The following is a 15467-nucleotide window of genomic DNA, read 5'->3' as shown; positions in this document are numbered from 1 at the left end:
CTAATAACGTCCCGCTGCACAGCTCCAGGCTCTCGCTGCGGTCTGCAAAGATACGCTTCTCGCGATAACACGAGCCGTCGGTACGAGAGGTTTCTTAATGACGTAACCGCGGATGAATATACGACATCGCGGTGATTCGGCATTACTGGCCTCTCACTGCAAAGGGTTCCGGACGTCTCCACCTCATCTCGTCCCGTTGTCAGACTGAACCGGTCCGGTATCACCAGCACTCAAACTACAACCACTCCGAGGCGCCGACCGTGCATACTGGTTACAGTAGTTGACAGGAGACTGACCACTCTGCGATACGATGGTGAGTGGGGAGTTCACTGGGGTGTTGACTGTGAAGTGTGGTGTTCAGTGTAGCGTCTGTCTGCACAGCTCTCTATTTATAACCGGGCCCCGCATGGCGGCGGATTATCTCAGCGGGCTGTGGTCGGATCGAGCGTGGGGCGGACGTCTGGGTTTGATTTGAGTCGAATAGTGTCTGGAGAGGACTGTCCCCGGGAGCCAGGCGTTCTGCGGGACGAGTCTCACCTGGGCGCCGCGGGGGGCCGTGCAGCCTGCAGCGTCCAGGGGGTTGAGCCACACGCACACTCTGCGGTCTCCTTTAACGTGTATAATAAAGCGCAGTGTTCGACACACACTAAAGTGTGTGTGTGTGTGTGTGTGTGTGTGTGTTACTGGTTGGCCATGACTGTGGCTACTGGCGACCACCTGGCCTCTTGTCAGCAGCCTCTGGTCTGAGGGGTCCTTCGCAGTCCACGGGGGGGCTTGTGGAGCAACAAGCACACAGTCCGCACTCTCATTAGATCCGCCCTCTATCTGTATCGCCGGTGTGGCTGTCGGTCTGAGGTAGCGAGGAAAACATTAATACATTCCCCGTCGTTTCTTAATGTGAGTGTCGTTGTTCGCCACGGAGGACGGTCTCTGTTGCTCCGTACTGCATCACCACGCCGCACCGCATTCTGCTCTTCTAGAACGGTACCCCCCCCCCCCCCCCCCCCTCCAGGCTTGGTGCAGTAACCGCAGTGGAGGCTCAACCAATGGGATGAGAGTCCCTAATTTAAAACACTGAGTGATTGGTGAAGCGTATTAGCACTTTATCTGTTATTTATGTTCAGCAAGAATTGAAAACTGCTCTTGACTTTGATAGGATTGTACCAGGCATCGTCTTTGAGAACCAGGATCCTATTCCCCTGAACAAAGTCGTGGTCATCTCCCTCCTACAGCAGGTTCAGTCGAGTCATGGCGGAGTCCTGCGGGCTCTTGGCTGCACAGCCCCGTCTCTGTTGTTCAGAGGTGGTTTCAAAGCTGAATGAAAGCAGTCCTTGTTTTCCTACCCCAGAGCCTCCCGGTGCTGCCAGACACTGGAAGGCTCTGGCCAGCTACCGTAGACAGGATGCCCTGCAGTCCCCCCCCGGATGGTGAGTCATGGGGCAGGACTCACACGGCCTCGCCCCCCCCGGGCCAAAGAGAAGGTTCCTCTCCTCGGCTCTCCAGAAGCTGATCCGACCTGCCGCGGACGCACCTCCTCGGTCTCCGGTGAAGGCCGTGTTGATCTGTTGGTAGCTGGACCCCCACCAGCTGCTGAAACACCCTCACTAGCTCTGTTCCCACGCCACGCTAGTCCAGCGCGAGCATCAACTTTGCCATCCTGTGTTAGTGCCTGGAGAGGCTGTGAGCAGTCCAGTCAAAAGAGATTCCAATCTGAGCTATAGATATATATCTGTGTATCTCTAGCTATAGAATACCAGTAGGCGGTGAGGGCTGTATTCCCATGGAACCAGATAAAGTCAGCTACTGGTGTGCTACATTAGCGACCCTGTTCATGTCTCACTAATTATAGCAGCGTGTGTATTTTTGGCGCTGAGTGTTGCAGGCCTCACCGTACTCCGGCAGCACTGTGTTGTTCACGGCCCGGGGAGAGCCCGGGTAGGGGGTTCTACACCGTACGGTCCCACAGCCAGCCCACAGAGCTGCTGCTGTTCTCAGCGCTGGCAGGACGGTCTGACGGGAGTTCACCGCTGGACTCGCCTCTGACTGGATCTCTTACGTCTGTAGGGCTGGTCTCTCTCTCTCTCTCTACGTCTGGTCTCTACATCTGTAGGGTTGGTCTCTCTTTGTCTGTAGGGTTGGTCTCTCTACGTCTGTGGGGTTGGTCTCTACATCTGTAGGGCTGGTCTCTCTACGTCTGTAGGGTTGGTCTCTCTATGTCTGTAGGGTTGGTCTCTCTACGTCTGTGGGGTTGGTCTCTACATCTGTAGGGCTGGTCTCTCTACGTCTGTAGGGTTGGTCTCTCTACGTCTGTGGGGTTGGTCTCTACATCTGTACAGCTGGTCTCTCTACGTCTGGTCTGTCTGTAGGGTAGGTCTCTCTGTCTATATGGTTGGTCTCTCTAGGTCTGTAGGGTTGGTCTCTCTATGTCTCTAGGGTTGGTCTCTCTCTATGTCTGTAGGTCTGGTCTCTGTCTGTAGGGCTGGTCTCTCTCTATGTCTGTAGGGCTGGTCTCTCTCTATGTCTGTAGGGCTGGTCTCTCTCTATGTCTGTAGGGCTGGTCTCTGTCTATGTCTGTAGGTCTGGTCTCTCTGTCTATGTCTGTAGGTCTGGTCTCTCTGTCTGTAGGGCTGGTCTCTCTATGTCTGTAGGGCTGGTCTCTCTCTATGTCTGTAGGGCTGGTCTCTCTCTATGTCTGTAGGGCTGGTCTCTCTCTATGTCTGTAGGGCTGGTCTCTCTCTATGTCTGTAGAGCTGGTCTCTCTATATGTTGTAGGGCTGGTCTCTCTCTATGTCTGTAGGGCTGGTCTCTCTCTATGTCTGTAGGTCTGGTCTCTGTCTATGTCTGGAGGTCTGGTCTCTCTGTCTATGTCTGTAGGTCTGGTCTCTCTATCTGTAGGGCTGGTCTCTCTCTATGTCTGTAGGGCTGGTCTCTCTCTATGTCTGTAGGGCTGGTCTCTCTCTATGTCTGTAGGGCTGGTCTCTCTCTATGTCTGTAGGGCTGGTCTCTGCGTCTGTAGGGTTGGTCTCTTTCTCTACGCCAGTAGGGTTGGTCTCTCTGTACGCCAGTAGGGTTAGTCTCTCTCTCTCTGTACACCAGTAGGGTTGGTCTCTACGTCTGGTCTCTCTACGCCTGTAGGGTTGGTCTCTCTATGACTCTAGGGTCTAGGGTCACATCACAGTCATGTGATTAGACTGGTGGTGACTTCCAAATCGTTCCACAAAATATAATATCTTTGGTTTTTGAATATCCTCTTTGATTTAAAATAATGTCATTTATATATTATTGCCTTGCCATTCCATAAGGTTAATATAGCGGTACGTTTGCATGAGGCTAGAGAGAATATTGTTCTAAAAGCTGTTTCTCCCCACAGGCTGACCAACTGACTGAGGAGCAGATTGCTGGTGAGTCGCCCCCTGCTGGTTGACCGGTGGAGCTGCAGGTGTCCCCTTCCAGCAAGATGTAGCGGACCATTGGGAAGGGCTTCTTAAACACGGCGCTGGCACTACCCCGTTTTCAGCCAATCCCATGACTGCAGTCCCGACCTCTGAGGAATAAGTCCCGCCTCCGAGCCTCCCGGTTCCCTCGGTCAAACCTCTATGGGAAATGACATGGGGTTTGAGAATGATCGTACATAACAATCTCTAGGTGGCGAAGAAGTAAAAGCTGCGTCACGTTTTGAACTACACACTTTTCCCATCTAGTTTCGACCGGGTTTTGGGATTGTCGGTGCTGTTAAAGTAGTAAACAACTATTAATACTACTTTAACGGCACCGACAATCTAAAAACCCAGTAACTGCAGTCATATGATGGGCTGAAAACGAGGGAGGCATCTGATTGGCTACAGAGAGTTCCTTGTTGAAAAAAGTGCATTTGTGAATCCAGCGACGTCAGGAGAGTCTCAAAAATCCACATAAATACAGACCAGTTCACACACAAATGTTCACAAATGAAAAACGACTTGTAAATTCAAGTGTAACAGTTTGTATATTAATGTAACAACATCCGAATACATTTTTTATAAAAATTGAAAATATTTTTTTAATATATATATATATATATTAAATTTATTTAAAACAAGACACATCTGTGTTTGGATCAGAAATGTGTTTGTGAAATTATTTTTGTGTAAGGATTTATTTTACAATTATACATACCGATATCCATTTGTTTGTGCATTGAAATGTATTTGTGAGAAGAGAGTAATTTATATATAAATCACAAGAGAGTAATTTATATAAAAATCACAAAATTCATTGTGAATCCTTCTCTGTGCATTCATTATTAATGAGACTGTTCTGAGCCCATGGTCCTGCATGCCTTCCGTTGTGTGAATCCCGGCCCTAGAACAGAGGTGGACTGTTGGGGACCTCACAGCAGCTTGGGTTTTTACGGGTTACCCAGATGCATGCTGGGTAGACCAGCCTAACCAGGCTTATCTACCCAGCATGCATCTAGGTGGGCCCTTCCACCTGTGATGTCACCAGGCAGGTGGCTGCTGGTCCTTCAGCAGCCCTCGTACCTCCAGCCTCATGGCCCTGCCCCACTTGTGTCCTCCTCCTCCTCAGAGTTCAAGGAGGCGTTCTCCCTGTTCGATAAGGATGGAGACGGCACCATCACCACCAAAGAGCTGGGAACCGTGATGCGCTCTCTGGGCCAGAACCCCACGGAGGCGGAGCTACAGGACATGATCAACGAGGTGGACGCCGACGGTGAGGATCACTCTCCCACACACCGTCTGGAAGACCTCCTCCCAGACACTGACCGCATCCAGACCGTCTGGAAGACCTCCTCCCAGACACTGACCGCATCCAGACCGTCTGGAAGACCTCCTCCCAGACACTGACCGCATCCAGACCGTCTGGAAGACCTCCTCCCAGACACTGACCGCATCCAGACCGTCTGGAAGACCTCCTCCCACACACTGACCGCATCCAGACCGTCTGGAAGACCTCCTCCCAGACACTGACCGCATCCAGACCGTCTGGAAGACCTCCTCCTAGACACTGACCACATCCAGACCGTCTGGAAGACCTCCTCCCAGACACTGACCACATCCAGACCGTCTGGAAGACCTCCTCCCTCCTCCCACACACTGACCACATCCAGACCGTCTGGAAGACCTCCCAGACACTGACCGCATCCAGACCGTCTGGAAGACCTCCTCCCAGACACTGACCGCATCTGGACCGCCTGGAAGACCTCCTCCCAGACACTGACCGCATCCAGACCGTCTGGAAGACCTCCTCCCAGACACTGACCGCATCCAGACCGTCTGGAAGACCTCCTCCCAGACACTGACCGCATCCAGACCGTCTGGAAGACCTCCTCCCAGACACTGACCACATCCAGACCGTCTGGAAGACCTCCTCCCAGACACTGACCACATCCAGACCGTCTGGAAGACCTCCTCCCAGACACTGACCACAACCAGACCGTCTGGAAGACCTCCTCCCAGACACTGACCACATCCAGACTGTCTGGAAGACCTCCTCCCAGACACTGACCGCATCCAGACCGTCTGGAAGACCTCCTCCCACACACTGACCGCATCCAGACCGTCTGGAAGACCTCCTCCCAGACACTGACCGCATCCAGACCGTCTGGAAGACCTCCTCCTAGACACTGACCACATCCAGACCGTCTGGAAGACCTCCTCCCAGACACTGACCACATCCAGACCGTCTGGAAGACCTCCTCCCTCCTCCCACACACTGACCACATCCAGACCGTCTGGAAGACCTCCCAGACACTGACCGCATCCAGACCGTCTGGAAGACCTCCTCCCAGACACTGACCGCATCTGGACCGCCTGGAAGACCTCCTCCCAGACACTGACCGCATCCAGACCGTCTGGAAGACCTCCTCCCAGACACTGACCGCATCCAGACCGTCTGGAAGACCTCCTCCCAGACACTGACCGCATCCAGACCGTCTGGAAGACCTCCTCCCAGACACTGACCACATCCAGACCGTCTGGAAGACCTCCTCCCAGACACTGACCACAACCAGACCGTCTGGAAGACCTCCTCCCAGACACTGACCACATCCAGACTGTCTGGAAGACTTCCGCCCAGACACTGACCACATCCAGACTGTCTGGAAGACCTCCTCCCAGACACTGACCACATCCAGACTGTCTGGAAGGCCTCCTCCCAGACACTGACCACATCCAGACTGTCTGGAAGACTTCCGCCCAGACACTCACCACATCCACACACCCAAACACTGGACAGCATGCCGGATGTCTGAAGCTCTGCAGATTCTGTGAAGATGGCGTGGACTGTCCACAGGGGAGGTCGAACGCACCGACCGAGGCTGAGCGATGTTGGCGTTTGGCTCACCCCCCTGCGGACCGTGCTTCTGTGCAGGTAACGGTACCATCGACTTCCCAGAGTTCCTGACCATGATGGCGCGGAAGATGAAGGACACAGACAGCGAGGAGGAGATCAGAGAAGCCTTCAGAGTCTTTGACAAGGTACAGTTCAGCTGCATCACTGGTCCTGTATGGTCCGGAGTACAAAGCCTTTAATAATCTGCGTGTTCACTATTTATGGTGGACTGGTTAGAAGGAGGATACCAGCAAATGTTCAATCATTAAATGAAGCCTGCTAATTGACAAAGGTTTCAACGGGTCACGGCAATTCTTCTTTGATCTGTTTCCAAAGCTGAGTAGGACTGAGTGATTCCAGCTAGTGATTTTAAATCTGGTTCTAGTCCGTCTGCTCGCTCATAACCTCGCCAACACCTGATTTGTTATTTTAAAGCCGTCCACTCTGTTGGACTGAGTTCCTCCTGAAATTCCTGCTCTGCAGAAATCCAAACAGGTGATGGAGAATCGTCGACCATGGCTCAAATATTTTGTTGGCTCTGACCAAAAGTTCAGCCGAATGCTGAACAGAGTTTTTACTAGAGTCAGGTTGAGGGCAGCGGTGTGACGTCAACGCAGAAAAGGAGCCCTGGAATGCAGAGATCTGGTCTGATGCACTCTTGCTTGTCTGAGCCTGGTCACCAACGCCCTCATTGGTCAAGACATTGGCATCAATGCATAAATAAAGACGGTTTGGATCCGGCGTGTGTGAAGTCAAGGCGAATGGAGTAAAGTCCTTCTGACGGCTTATGGGACATCAAGACCTCAGTCTGGGTGTTAAAGCCGACCTCATCCCTCTACTCCAGTGATGAACCTCACCAGTGTCTGTCCTCACCAGGGGGGCGGTTCAGACTGGATCTGAACACCGGGTGACCCTGGGTCTGAGCGATGAGGGTCATCAGAGGAACCAGCTGCAGCCGGCTGGGTTTACATTGTTTTCGACTCTTGTGTGGGTGAAGGGATTTGTTCGGTGGAGTGTTAAGCACAACATCTGTTTGATGTTTGTTATGGTTAAAGCCTCCTTCGCCTCTCACAAATTCAGACGTAATCTCTCTCTCACATTCTCATGTATTATCACTTTACCAAAAGTAGGTCATAAGATCGAGTCTCTGCTTCAACACTCGAGCAACAACATATCTGTCGGTACCGTAGGGATGTTCTTAGAACCAAGTGGCAAGCACTAACAATCGCCAGGTTAACCCATTCCCCGTAAACAACAGATAGCTAGGATAAGATGCTACACAATGCTAAGTACTATTTTTAAGTGCAACATACAATAAGTGTGCATCCCCTCGTGACCGAAGAAGCTGTCCGTCCCAAGCAGGGAGTCACCAACCACATGAACGTCTTCTGACCCCGTGGTGGTGCTGTGTCCGCTCTACCGCCCCCTGCAGGACGGGAACGGCTACATCAGCGCGGCGGAGCTGCGGCACGTAATGACCAACCTGGGGGAGAAGCTGACGGACGAGGAGGTGGACGAGATGATCCGCGAGGCTGACATCGACGGAGACGGACAGGTCAACTACGAGGGTGAGGACGGACACACGCACGCACGCACACATGCACACGCACACACAGAGAGAGAGTACTTCATCACTCTTCCCATGTTTTCACTGTTCCTGTTAGGCCTGCTTGTAATAATACACCAGCTGCCATATTCCTAAGATGTGTTTCTCCTAAAACGTTGTGTAATGTTGTTTTTATTCTTTTCCACAGAGTTCGTCCAGATGATGACTGCCAAGTGAAGGCTGCTCCACCTTCTACTGTCATCGCTTGTCCTGAGATCACTCTTGTCTTTAAGAAAGGAAATCTATCAAAACAAAGATCACACCGCCCCCCCCCCCCCCGCCTCTATAACCTCTATCTAATCACTGTCGAGCTGGGATCACTCACGGCCTCCTTCTGAGCTGGCTCTAGACCGCGCCTCTGTAGCCTTCTGTAGAGAGGCTCACGGGCCAGGCCAGCCTCCAGAGCGCTGAAGCCCCTTTCTCTTCCTCCCAGGGCACTGGGGCCCCTGGCTTCATTAGGGCCCCTAGCACCAGGCCTCTGGCTTCATTAGGGCCCCAAGCTCCTGGCTTCATTAGGGCCCCAAGCTCCTGGCTTCATTAGGGCCCCTAGCACCAGGCCTCTGGCTTCATTAGGGCCCCAAGCTCCTGGCTTCATTAGGGCCCCTAGCCTCTGGCTTCATTAGGGACCCTAGGTTCATTAGGGCCCCTAGCACCAGGCCTCTGGCATCATTAGGGCCCCAAGCCCAGGCTTCATTAGGGCCCTTGGCTTCATTAGGGCCCCTAGCACCAGGCTTCATTAGGGCCCCAGGCTTCATTAGGGCCCCTAGCACCAGGCTTCATTAGGCCCCTAGCACCAGGCTTCATTAGGCCCCCTAGCCTCTGGCTTCATTAGGGCACCGGGCTTCATTAGGGACCCAAGCTTCATTAGGGCCCCTAGCACCAGGCTTCATTAGGGCCCCTAGCACCAGGCTTCATTAGGGCCCCTAGCACCAGGCTTCATTAGGGCCCCTAGCACCAGGCTTCATTAGGGCCCCTAGCCTCTGGTTTCATTAGGGCACCGGGCTTCATTAGGGCCCCTAGCCTCTGGCTTCATTAGGGCACCAGGCTTCATTAGGGCCCCTAGCACCAGGCTTCATTAGGGCCACTAGCACCAGGGTTCATTAGGGCCCCTAGCACCAGGCTTCATTAGGGCCCCTAGCACCAGGCTTCATTAGGGCCCCTAGCACCAGGCTTCATTAGGGCCCCTAGCACCCGCGTAGCGGTAGAGGGCCCGTCTCCCAGGAGACCCCCGTACCCCTCACTCTCCCATTGGACTGCAGGCCCCCCCGGGGGCCCCATCGTCCCTGTATTGAACCGCGTCAGACGCTCTGCATGCGCCCTTCAGCGGCTGAACCCCAGAGATGTACTTGGACCGTGAACACACTGACGATATGAAATATATAAAGGATATATATGTACATATATATTTTCTCTCTAACATGTGTGGTGTCAGTGGGTGCTGAGTGGGGGCCATTTCTCCCGGGGGTCCGTTTATCTGGAGATTTGACGACACTATGGGTGGGGGGCACTTTTAGAGGAGGGGTGGGTGCTGATGTTGTCGTTCAGAAGGAGCACTTCGCCCCTCAGCCTGCTGGGGGTGTTGTTGTGCGACGTGAAGATTCAGGAAGCGATAAAGTGGAGGACTGCAAACGGATATACTGATGACATTAATGTAATGCTTTTTAAATGTTATCCAATATTAATGTATTTACTGCAAACTTTGGTCACACGATATCTGTGTCTGTGTCAGTAGTGTGTTGCGTCGCCAGTTGTGGTAGATCGTTTATCGCCTTCGGTTTTGTGCCATAATCTCAACACCTCAAACCTGAATAAAGATGTGTGGTTAATTATAACATTATCAATATATTAATATTCAGTAAAAATGTACCGCTCTTTGGTGTCTTCCATGAGATATTAGTTCTGAACGAAAGAGGAGCAGAGTCCCCCTCATGGTTTCAGTTCCCCGTTGTTCAGAGTACACTGCATATATCTATATCTATAAATATATTCCCAAATATTTTTCGTCAGAAGGCAATATATTTCCAGTTGGACTTTCAGACGGGGGAGGGCAGCTTATTGAAGACATGTAGCACCTGATGGGTTCAGTGTGTTTTCTGAGGGTCGGGACGTCCTTCAGTCCTGTGAACTCGTTCGAAGCGGGCTTAATTTAAGAGGGGGGATATCTGAAATGTTGATGTGATATTTTAATGATCCAATAAATTGAACATGTGTGCAGACGTGCTGTTCAACTTTTTGATAACCACTCTGCCTCTATAACATGTTATTGAACCACTGTAATTTTATAACATGTTATTTAACTACTCAGTGCCTCAATATGCGCACTCTGGGCCTCTAACGTGTTGTTGAACCACTCTGTGACTTTATAAAAGGTTAATGAACCACTCTGTGCCTCAATAACATGTAATTGGACTACTTTGTGCCTGTATAACATGTTATTAAGAGAGTGCCTCCATACCATGTTATTGAAGTAGTCCCAGCCGGGGCACCGGAGCTTCTGGAGGAGCTATCCCGGGCTACAAGATCTATCTGGGGGCTCCTAGGACTGCTCCAGGGGTCAATGGGGTCACCCTGCCCCCCTCCTCTGTTCGTCTACCTCAGGGGTCAGCCACCTTTTCTTTCTAAAGGGCCATCTTTGGTTAGAAATGGGGTGTGGATAGCTGTATGGGGCCGCATATTTGTTGTAATAGGCTATTTAGCTACTTTAGCAATTAAATAGCCTGTATAGGCATAGACAACAATTGGAGTTTATGCAATGAATACATGCAATTGCAATAAAACATAGGCTACAAAGCAAAATGTTACATCTAACAAGAAATGAGGGAGGAATGCAGGAAAAAGCGATCCTGTTTTTAAGTTGAAATTGAGTGGGCCTAGCTCTTCGGTTTCAGTCCATGTTTCTGCAAATGAAATGAATATCATTGCATCATAGAAAATATCAGCCTAGCCCTGCTTTAAAATAACAACACTGATAAACATTTCAAACAATTGAACTGTGGCTGTCCAGTTCAGTGCTAAGTCGTCTTGTTGAATGATTCCCAGCAACACATGGGGCCTGCATGAGGAAGAACAATATTAACTCAGGGTTACAACTTGCTATAATGAAATAATCAAACACCCCCTACCTTTCTCATCCAGTTTCATGGGATTTTGTTTCTGTATGATGTTTAGTATATGTTATGGTTACATTGTTGCTTGTATATGGCATGATAAAATATTTTTCATTCCATTACAAGCAATATATTTTTACAAATTGATAATGTATTGTTGACTTTGGCCTGCAACAATCATAGGAAAATTAATCTCATAAATGTTAAATTGTTATTTTTTTGGCCAAAGGGCCGTAGGGCCGCATGGTGCCGGCCCCTGGTATACGCGGGTTAATCCGGGTTAAGCAGTGTTGGGTTGGGACATTAGTTGAGTAAACGACAATTTAACAATTATTTATTCATATGGATGTTTTAAAAAACAACTTACCTTTTGTTGTTGTTTTTTAAATCATAAAGGATGTGACTTATAAAAAAGTCACTGAACTCGAGGTATGTAGCATGACCGCTAGGGGGCGGTGTTTTATGACCTGTTATACGCGCTGTAGTCTCTTCCAAACATATCATGGTGGGGTGGGAAATCTATGGAAGCATATATGTAGCAAAATTCAAATGGCAATGCAATTTGAAATTCAATAAGTCATTACATTATGCAATTGACAATTCATTATGCAATTTAATAATATAATTTGTAAATACGTTATTCAAAGTGTATTTTAAAATGCAAAGTGACAATGAAATCCTCAATACAATTTGCAAAAGTTATAACATCGAATAACATTGTCAATTTTTTTGAGTTCCTTTATTCAAATAAAGCTATATAATATATATATATATTATAATATATAATAGCGTCCCCGTGATTGCACATCGCCACGCTCCGTGTGTTGCGTAATTCAAATTACATTTCAATCCGCAAAACACTGCAAAAGATTATGAAAAACGTTATGCAAAAGATTATGCAAAACGCTTTGCAAAAGATTGTTTTGAAAACAACTCAAAGAGGCATTGCAACAAGTCTTTTCCCGATTTCCAACCATGGACCTATTCCAACAGCTGCCGGTGTGGGTACCAGATTGACTCGGCTGCCAGATCGATTCGGGGTCCTGCGCTTACAGATGAGTATCGACACTTGACGTATCGACACAAGCCAACAGACAAAACCCGGAAGGGTTGTTTATAAACGGGGCTCAATCATGGACATAAAAAGAAGGCTCAATGCGTTTTGGTTTTGATTTCATTGAACGCAGCCCGTTCTTTCGCACTAACAAAGCCATTGGAAACACGTCTAAAAGCACTGATGAATGCATATGTAACCCAGTTCGTGTTAGGGACTCTTATTCTGAAGGAGGAGAGCGGAAGTGTCTGCGTGTGGGTCGCTGTTTGGACTCTGTGTTGGGAGCGCTGGAAATAAAGTGTATCGCCCCGTTTACTGAATGGAGTTAACCGATTCTTCTTTTATATACAACCCAAGTATAGGCAACAATAATTTGTACATTAGATTATTATTCAGAGATTAGAAAACAAAAGGAGATCGTTAATACTTGGGAATAACATGGGAATGAATGAAACGCACATGCGCATTTAAAAGACAGCGTTTACAGGAAGTGCGTCATTATTGCTCATCTAGGACCGCGAGTCGATCTGGCAGCCGAGTCAATCCGACACCCACACCGTAGCCACGACAACAAGCGACGCATTCGGCAGATGGTCACCCGTTAACACTGTCACCAGTTGAACTGAAACACCGGGTTGCACACCCTTGTCCGGCGCAGGCATGTTTCTCGCTCTTTCGTACCCTGCATGCTGCTGCTCCTCTAGAGCTGCAGCTGCCTCCCGCAGCAGCTCCGCGACCGGATAGAGTGCCAAGTACTAGGTCTTGAATGATCAGCTGGTCTAACGAGGAAGTGACGTAGTTGCCGCCCAGACGCGATTGGCTGATATGTTTTGCAAAACGTTTTGCATAATCTTTTGCAAAGCGTTTTGCATAATCTTTTGCAAAACGTTTGCAAAGACTTTTGCAAAACGTTCTGCAAAATCTTTTGCAAAGTGTTTTGCGGATTGAAATGTAATTTGAATTTCGCAACACACGCGAATTTGAATAAAGGAACTGGCGAATTTGAATAAAGGACCTCAAAAAATGTGACAAAATGTTATTCTATTTATATTGTTATAACTTTTGCAAATTTTATTGAGGATTTCATTGTCAATTTGCATATTAAAATACACTTTGAATAACGTATTCACAAATTGCATTATTAAATTGCATAATGAATTGTCAATTGCATTATGCAATGACTTATTGAATTGCAAATTGCAAATTGCATTACCATTTGAATTCCATAGAAATCATCACATTTATCCCTTGCAGCATTCTGTTATTACATGCAAGTCATTCTGAATCTTAAACCCACACACTGTGAGCTATTGATCCCAGATCGGACATTATGGTGTTACAGCGGAGTACAAAATACCCTAACAAAACCCTAACGAAATGTTGTTCTACAAATCAGAAGCGGTAGAATTAGGTTGCGGTAGTAAAAGAGTGTCAATCTAAACATGAGGCGTATGAAGCTACATTATTAACTTTATAGCAAACCAACCAATGATAAAGATATATCTAACAACAACTATGTGCTGATAATTATTTTTTGTGTAAACCTTCCTCCGCTTACCTCAGTTCCATGTCTTAATCTTACATTTCTTAACCGTCCCCAACTTTAAAATATGCAGTCTTTGTTCCTTCAGATTCATCTGCACAGTTGAGTGATTAGTTGATGGCAGTGATTGTCTTAATTAGGTTCTCTTTGCAGTTATTGTTATGAGTTCCTGAGGTCAAAAGAGAAGAATCAATAGAAGGTTACCCCCCTAAAGGGTCTCTGTCAATAACTAAAATAGAGTGGATTCTAATGAACAATGTCATTAGGGAAGACCGTCCTATTGTACCTTGTGATGTGTACACACACACACACACACACACACACACACACACACACACACACACACACACACACACACACACACACACACACACACACACACACACACACACACACACACACACACACACACACACACAAAGAGGAGCAAGGCACAAAAGCGATGATTGAGGTTCTCTTTGTCCACTGCTCCTTGTAAAGGATGTCTAGCTGTACAGATAAACAACCATCTCCTGTTCACTCTTCGGGGTTAAATGGGTCAGAAAAACCCTGCCGTACTGGCGAGCGGACGTGTTCAGGATTATATCATCACACGTCTCTCATTATTGGGTGAATGCTGCGGTGGTGAAGCATCAGGCCTGCTTGTGTGTTGATGTTAACATGATATTGAATATGAGTATCTCTGCACTGGCTCCTAATAAGGAGGCTGAGATGGAGTCGACGGAGGGCTGATGTTCGCTCTGGCACACACGTCCTGTCACGTCTCCACCCTGGGTCTGGGTCCGATGTGGTTTCAAAGTCTCTGGGAAGACTTCCACATGTGTAAGGCTCACCATGTATTTATACAAGCACACATTTAATAATCATACATTTAACTATTGTACAAATCGGTTTGCTCTGCCATGATTGATCTGTGATGGCCCTGTGGTGAGCCTGAGAAGACAACCTCCTTCAGGGCCCAACATCAGACTGCAAGCGCGACTGTGGGAAGGAAACTCAACTTCCTGTCAGAGACAAGTACTTTGAAGATGCCGCAACCCATCGTATTAACGGTGCATACATATGGAGGTTGAGGATGATGTTTTATCAAAACTCTTAAAGCTAGTATCTAGGAACGGACAACAGCCGCAGAACACGCCACCACACGGGCAGGGAAGGCTTCAGACAGCCGGCCCGCAGGCCACAGGAAACTACTTTAGCACTACTTTAGTCAACAACAAGAAATTGGAAACAGTCCTTGCCTCTCCTCTCCCTGCACACACATACACACACTAAAACACACACTAAAACACACACACACACACACACACTAACGCACGCACACACACACACACATACACACACACGCACACACACACTAACACACACACACACACACAAACAACAAAAAAACACAAAACACTGTCTCTCCGAGACACACATACAGGTCTACTGTACAGACATGAATTATGCATAACGGTATGAAATAAGATGGGTAGGACTGACGCCAACAGTCTGTTCTGGAGTAGAAATTGAAACAGGAGAACAACAGCATAATGTCCCTCTTCCCCTGAGGAGGATGGCCCTTTGGCTCCTCCTTCATCCGACGCGACAGAAGGTCGGACCTCACCTAGTTCAGACGACACCTGGATCTTCATCCTGAGGGGAGACCATTCACAGCTGGTCAAACGTCATGTTGCTGACGCATGTGAGCTCACACACCGGGCACCGGCCGGGTTAACGGCATTAGACACGACAGGTGGGCTGGGGGCTGTTTGTGTGTGTATGGGGGGGTTTGTGCGTGTTTGTGTGAGTGTGTGTGTGTGTGTGTGTGTGTGTGTGTGTGTG

General features: G+C 48.7%; 1 protein-coding gene across 1 annotated transcript; it reads left to right on the top strand.

Moving 5' to 3' along the window:
* The first annotated feature begins 35 nt into the window (after positions 1-35).
* calm3a (calmodulin 3a (phosphorylase kinase, delta)) lies at positions 36-9845 on the top strand. Its single transcript, XM_056612078.1, has 6 exons — positions 36-313; positions 3371-3401; positions 4567-4710; positions 6370-6476; positions 7763-7898; positions 8085-9845. Exons 1-6 carry the CDS (start codon positions 311-313, stop codon positions 8111-8113), a joined length of 450 nt encoding a protein of 149 aa, XP_056468053.1. The 5' UTR covers positions 36-310; the 3' UTR covers positions 8114-9845.
* Positions 9846-15467: the final 5622 nt, after the last annotated feature.

The sequence above is a fragment of the Gadus chalcogrammus genome, chromosome 16 (genome assembly GCF_026213295.1).
Source record: "Gadus chalcogrammus isolate NIFS_2021 chromosome 16, NIFS_Gcha_1.0, whole genome shotgun sequence".
Taxonomy (NCBI): Eukaryota; Metazoa; Chordata; class Actinopteri; order Gadiformes; family Gadidae; genus Gadus; species Gadus chalcogrammus.
The sequence above is the reverse complement of the archived record's forward strand: the minus strand, read 5'-3'. Positions and strand labels throughout refer to the sequence as shown.

What these genes read in the sequence shown, in the direction of transcription:
- calm3a (XM_056612078.1), top strand. An exon ending in CAACGAGGTGGACGCCGACG is followed by an intron (nt 4,711 to 6,369) that starts GTGAGGATCACT and finishes GCTTCTGTGCAG; the next exon opens with GTAACGGTACCATCGACTTC. An exon ending in CCTTCAGAGTCTTTGACAAG is followed by an intron (nt 6,477 to 7,762) that starts GTACAGTTCAGC and finishes CGCCCCCTGCAG; the next exon opens with GACGGGAACGGCTACATCAG.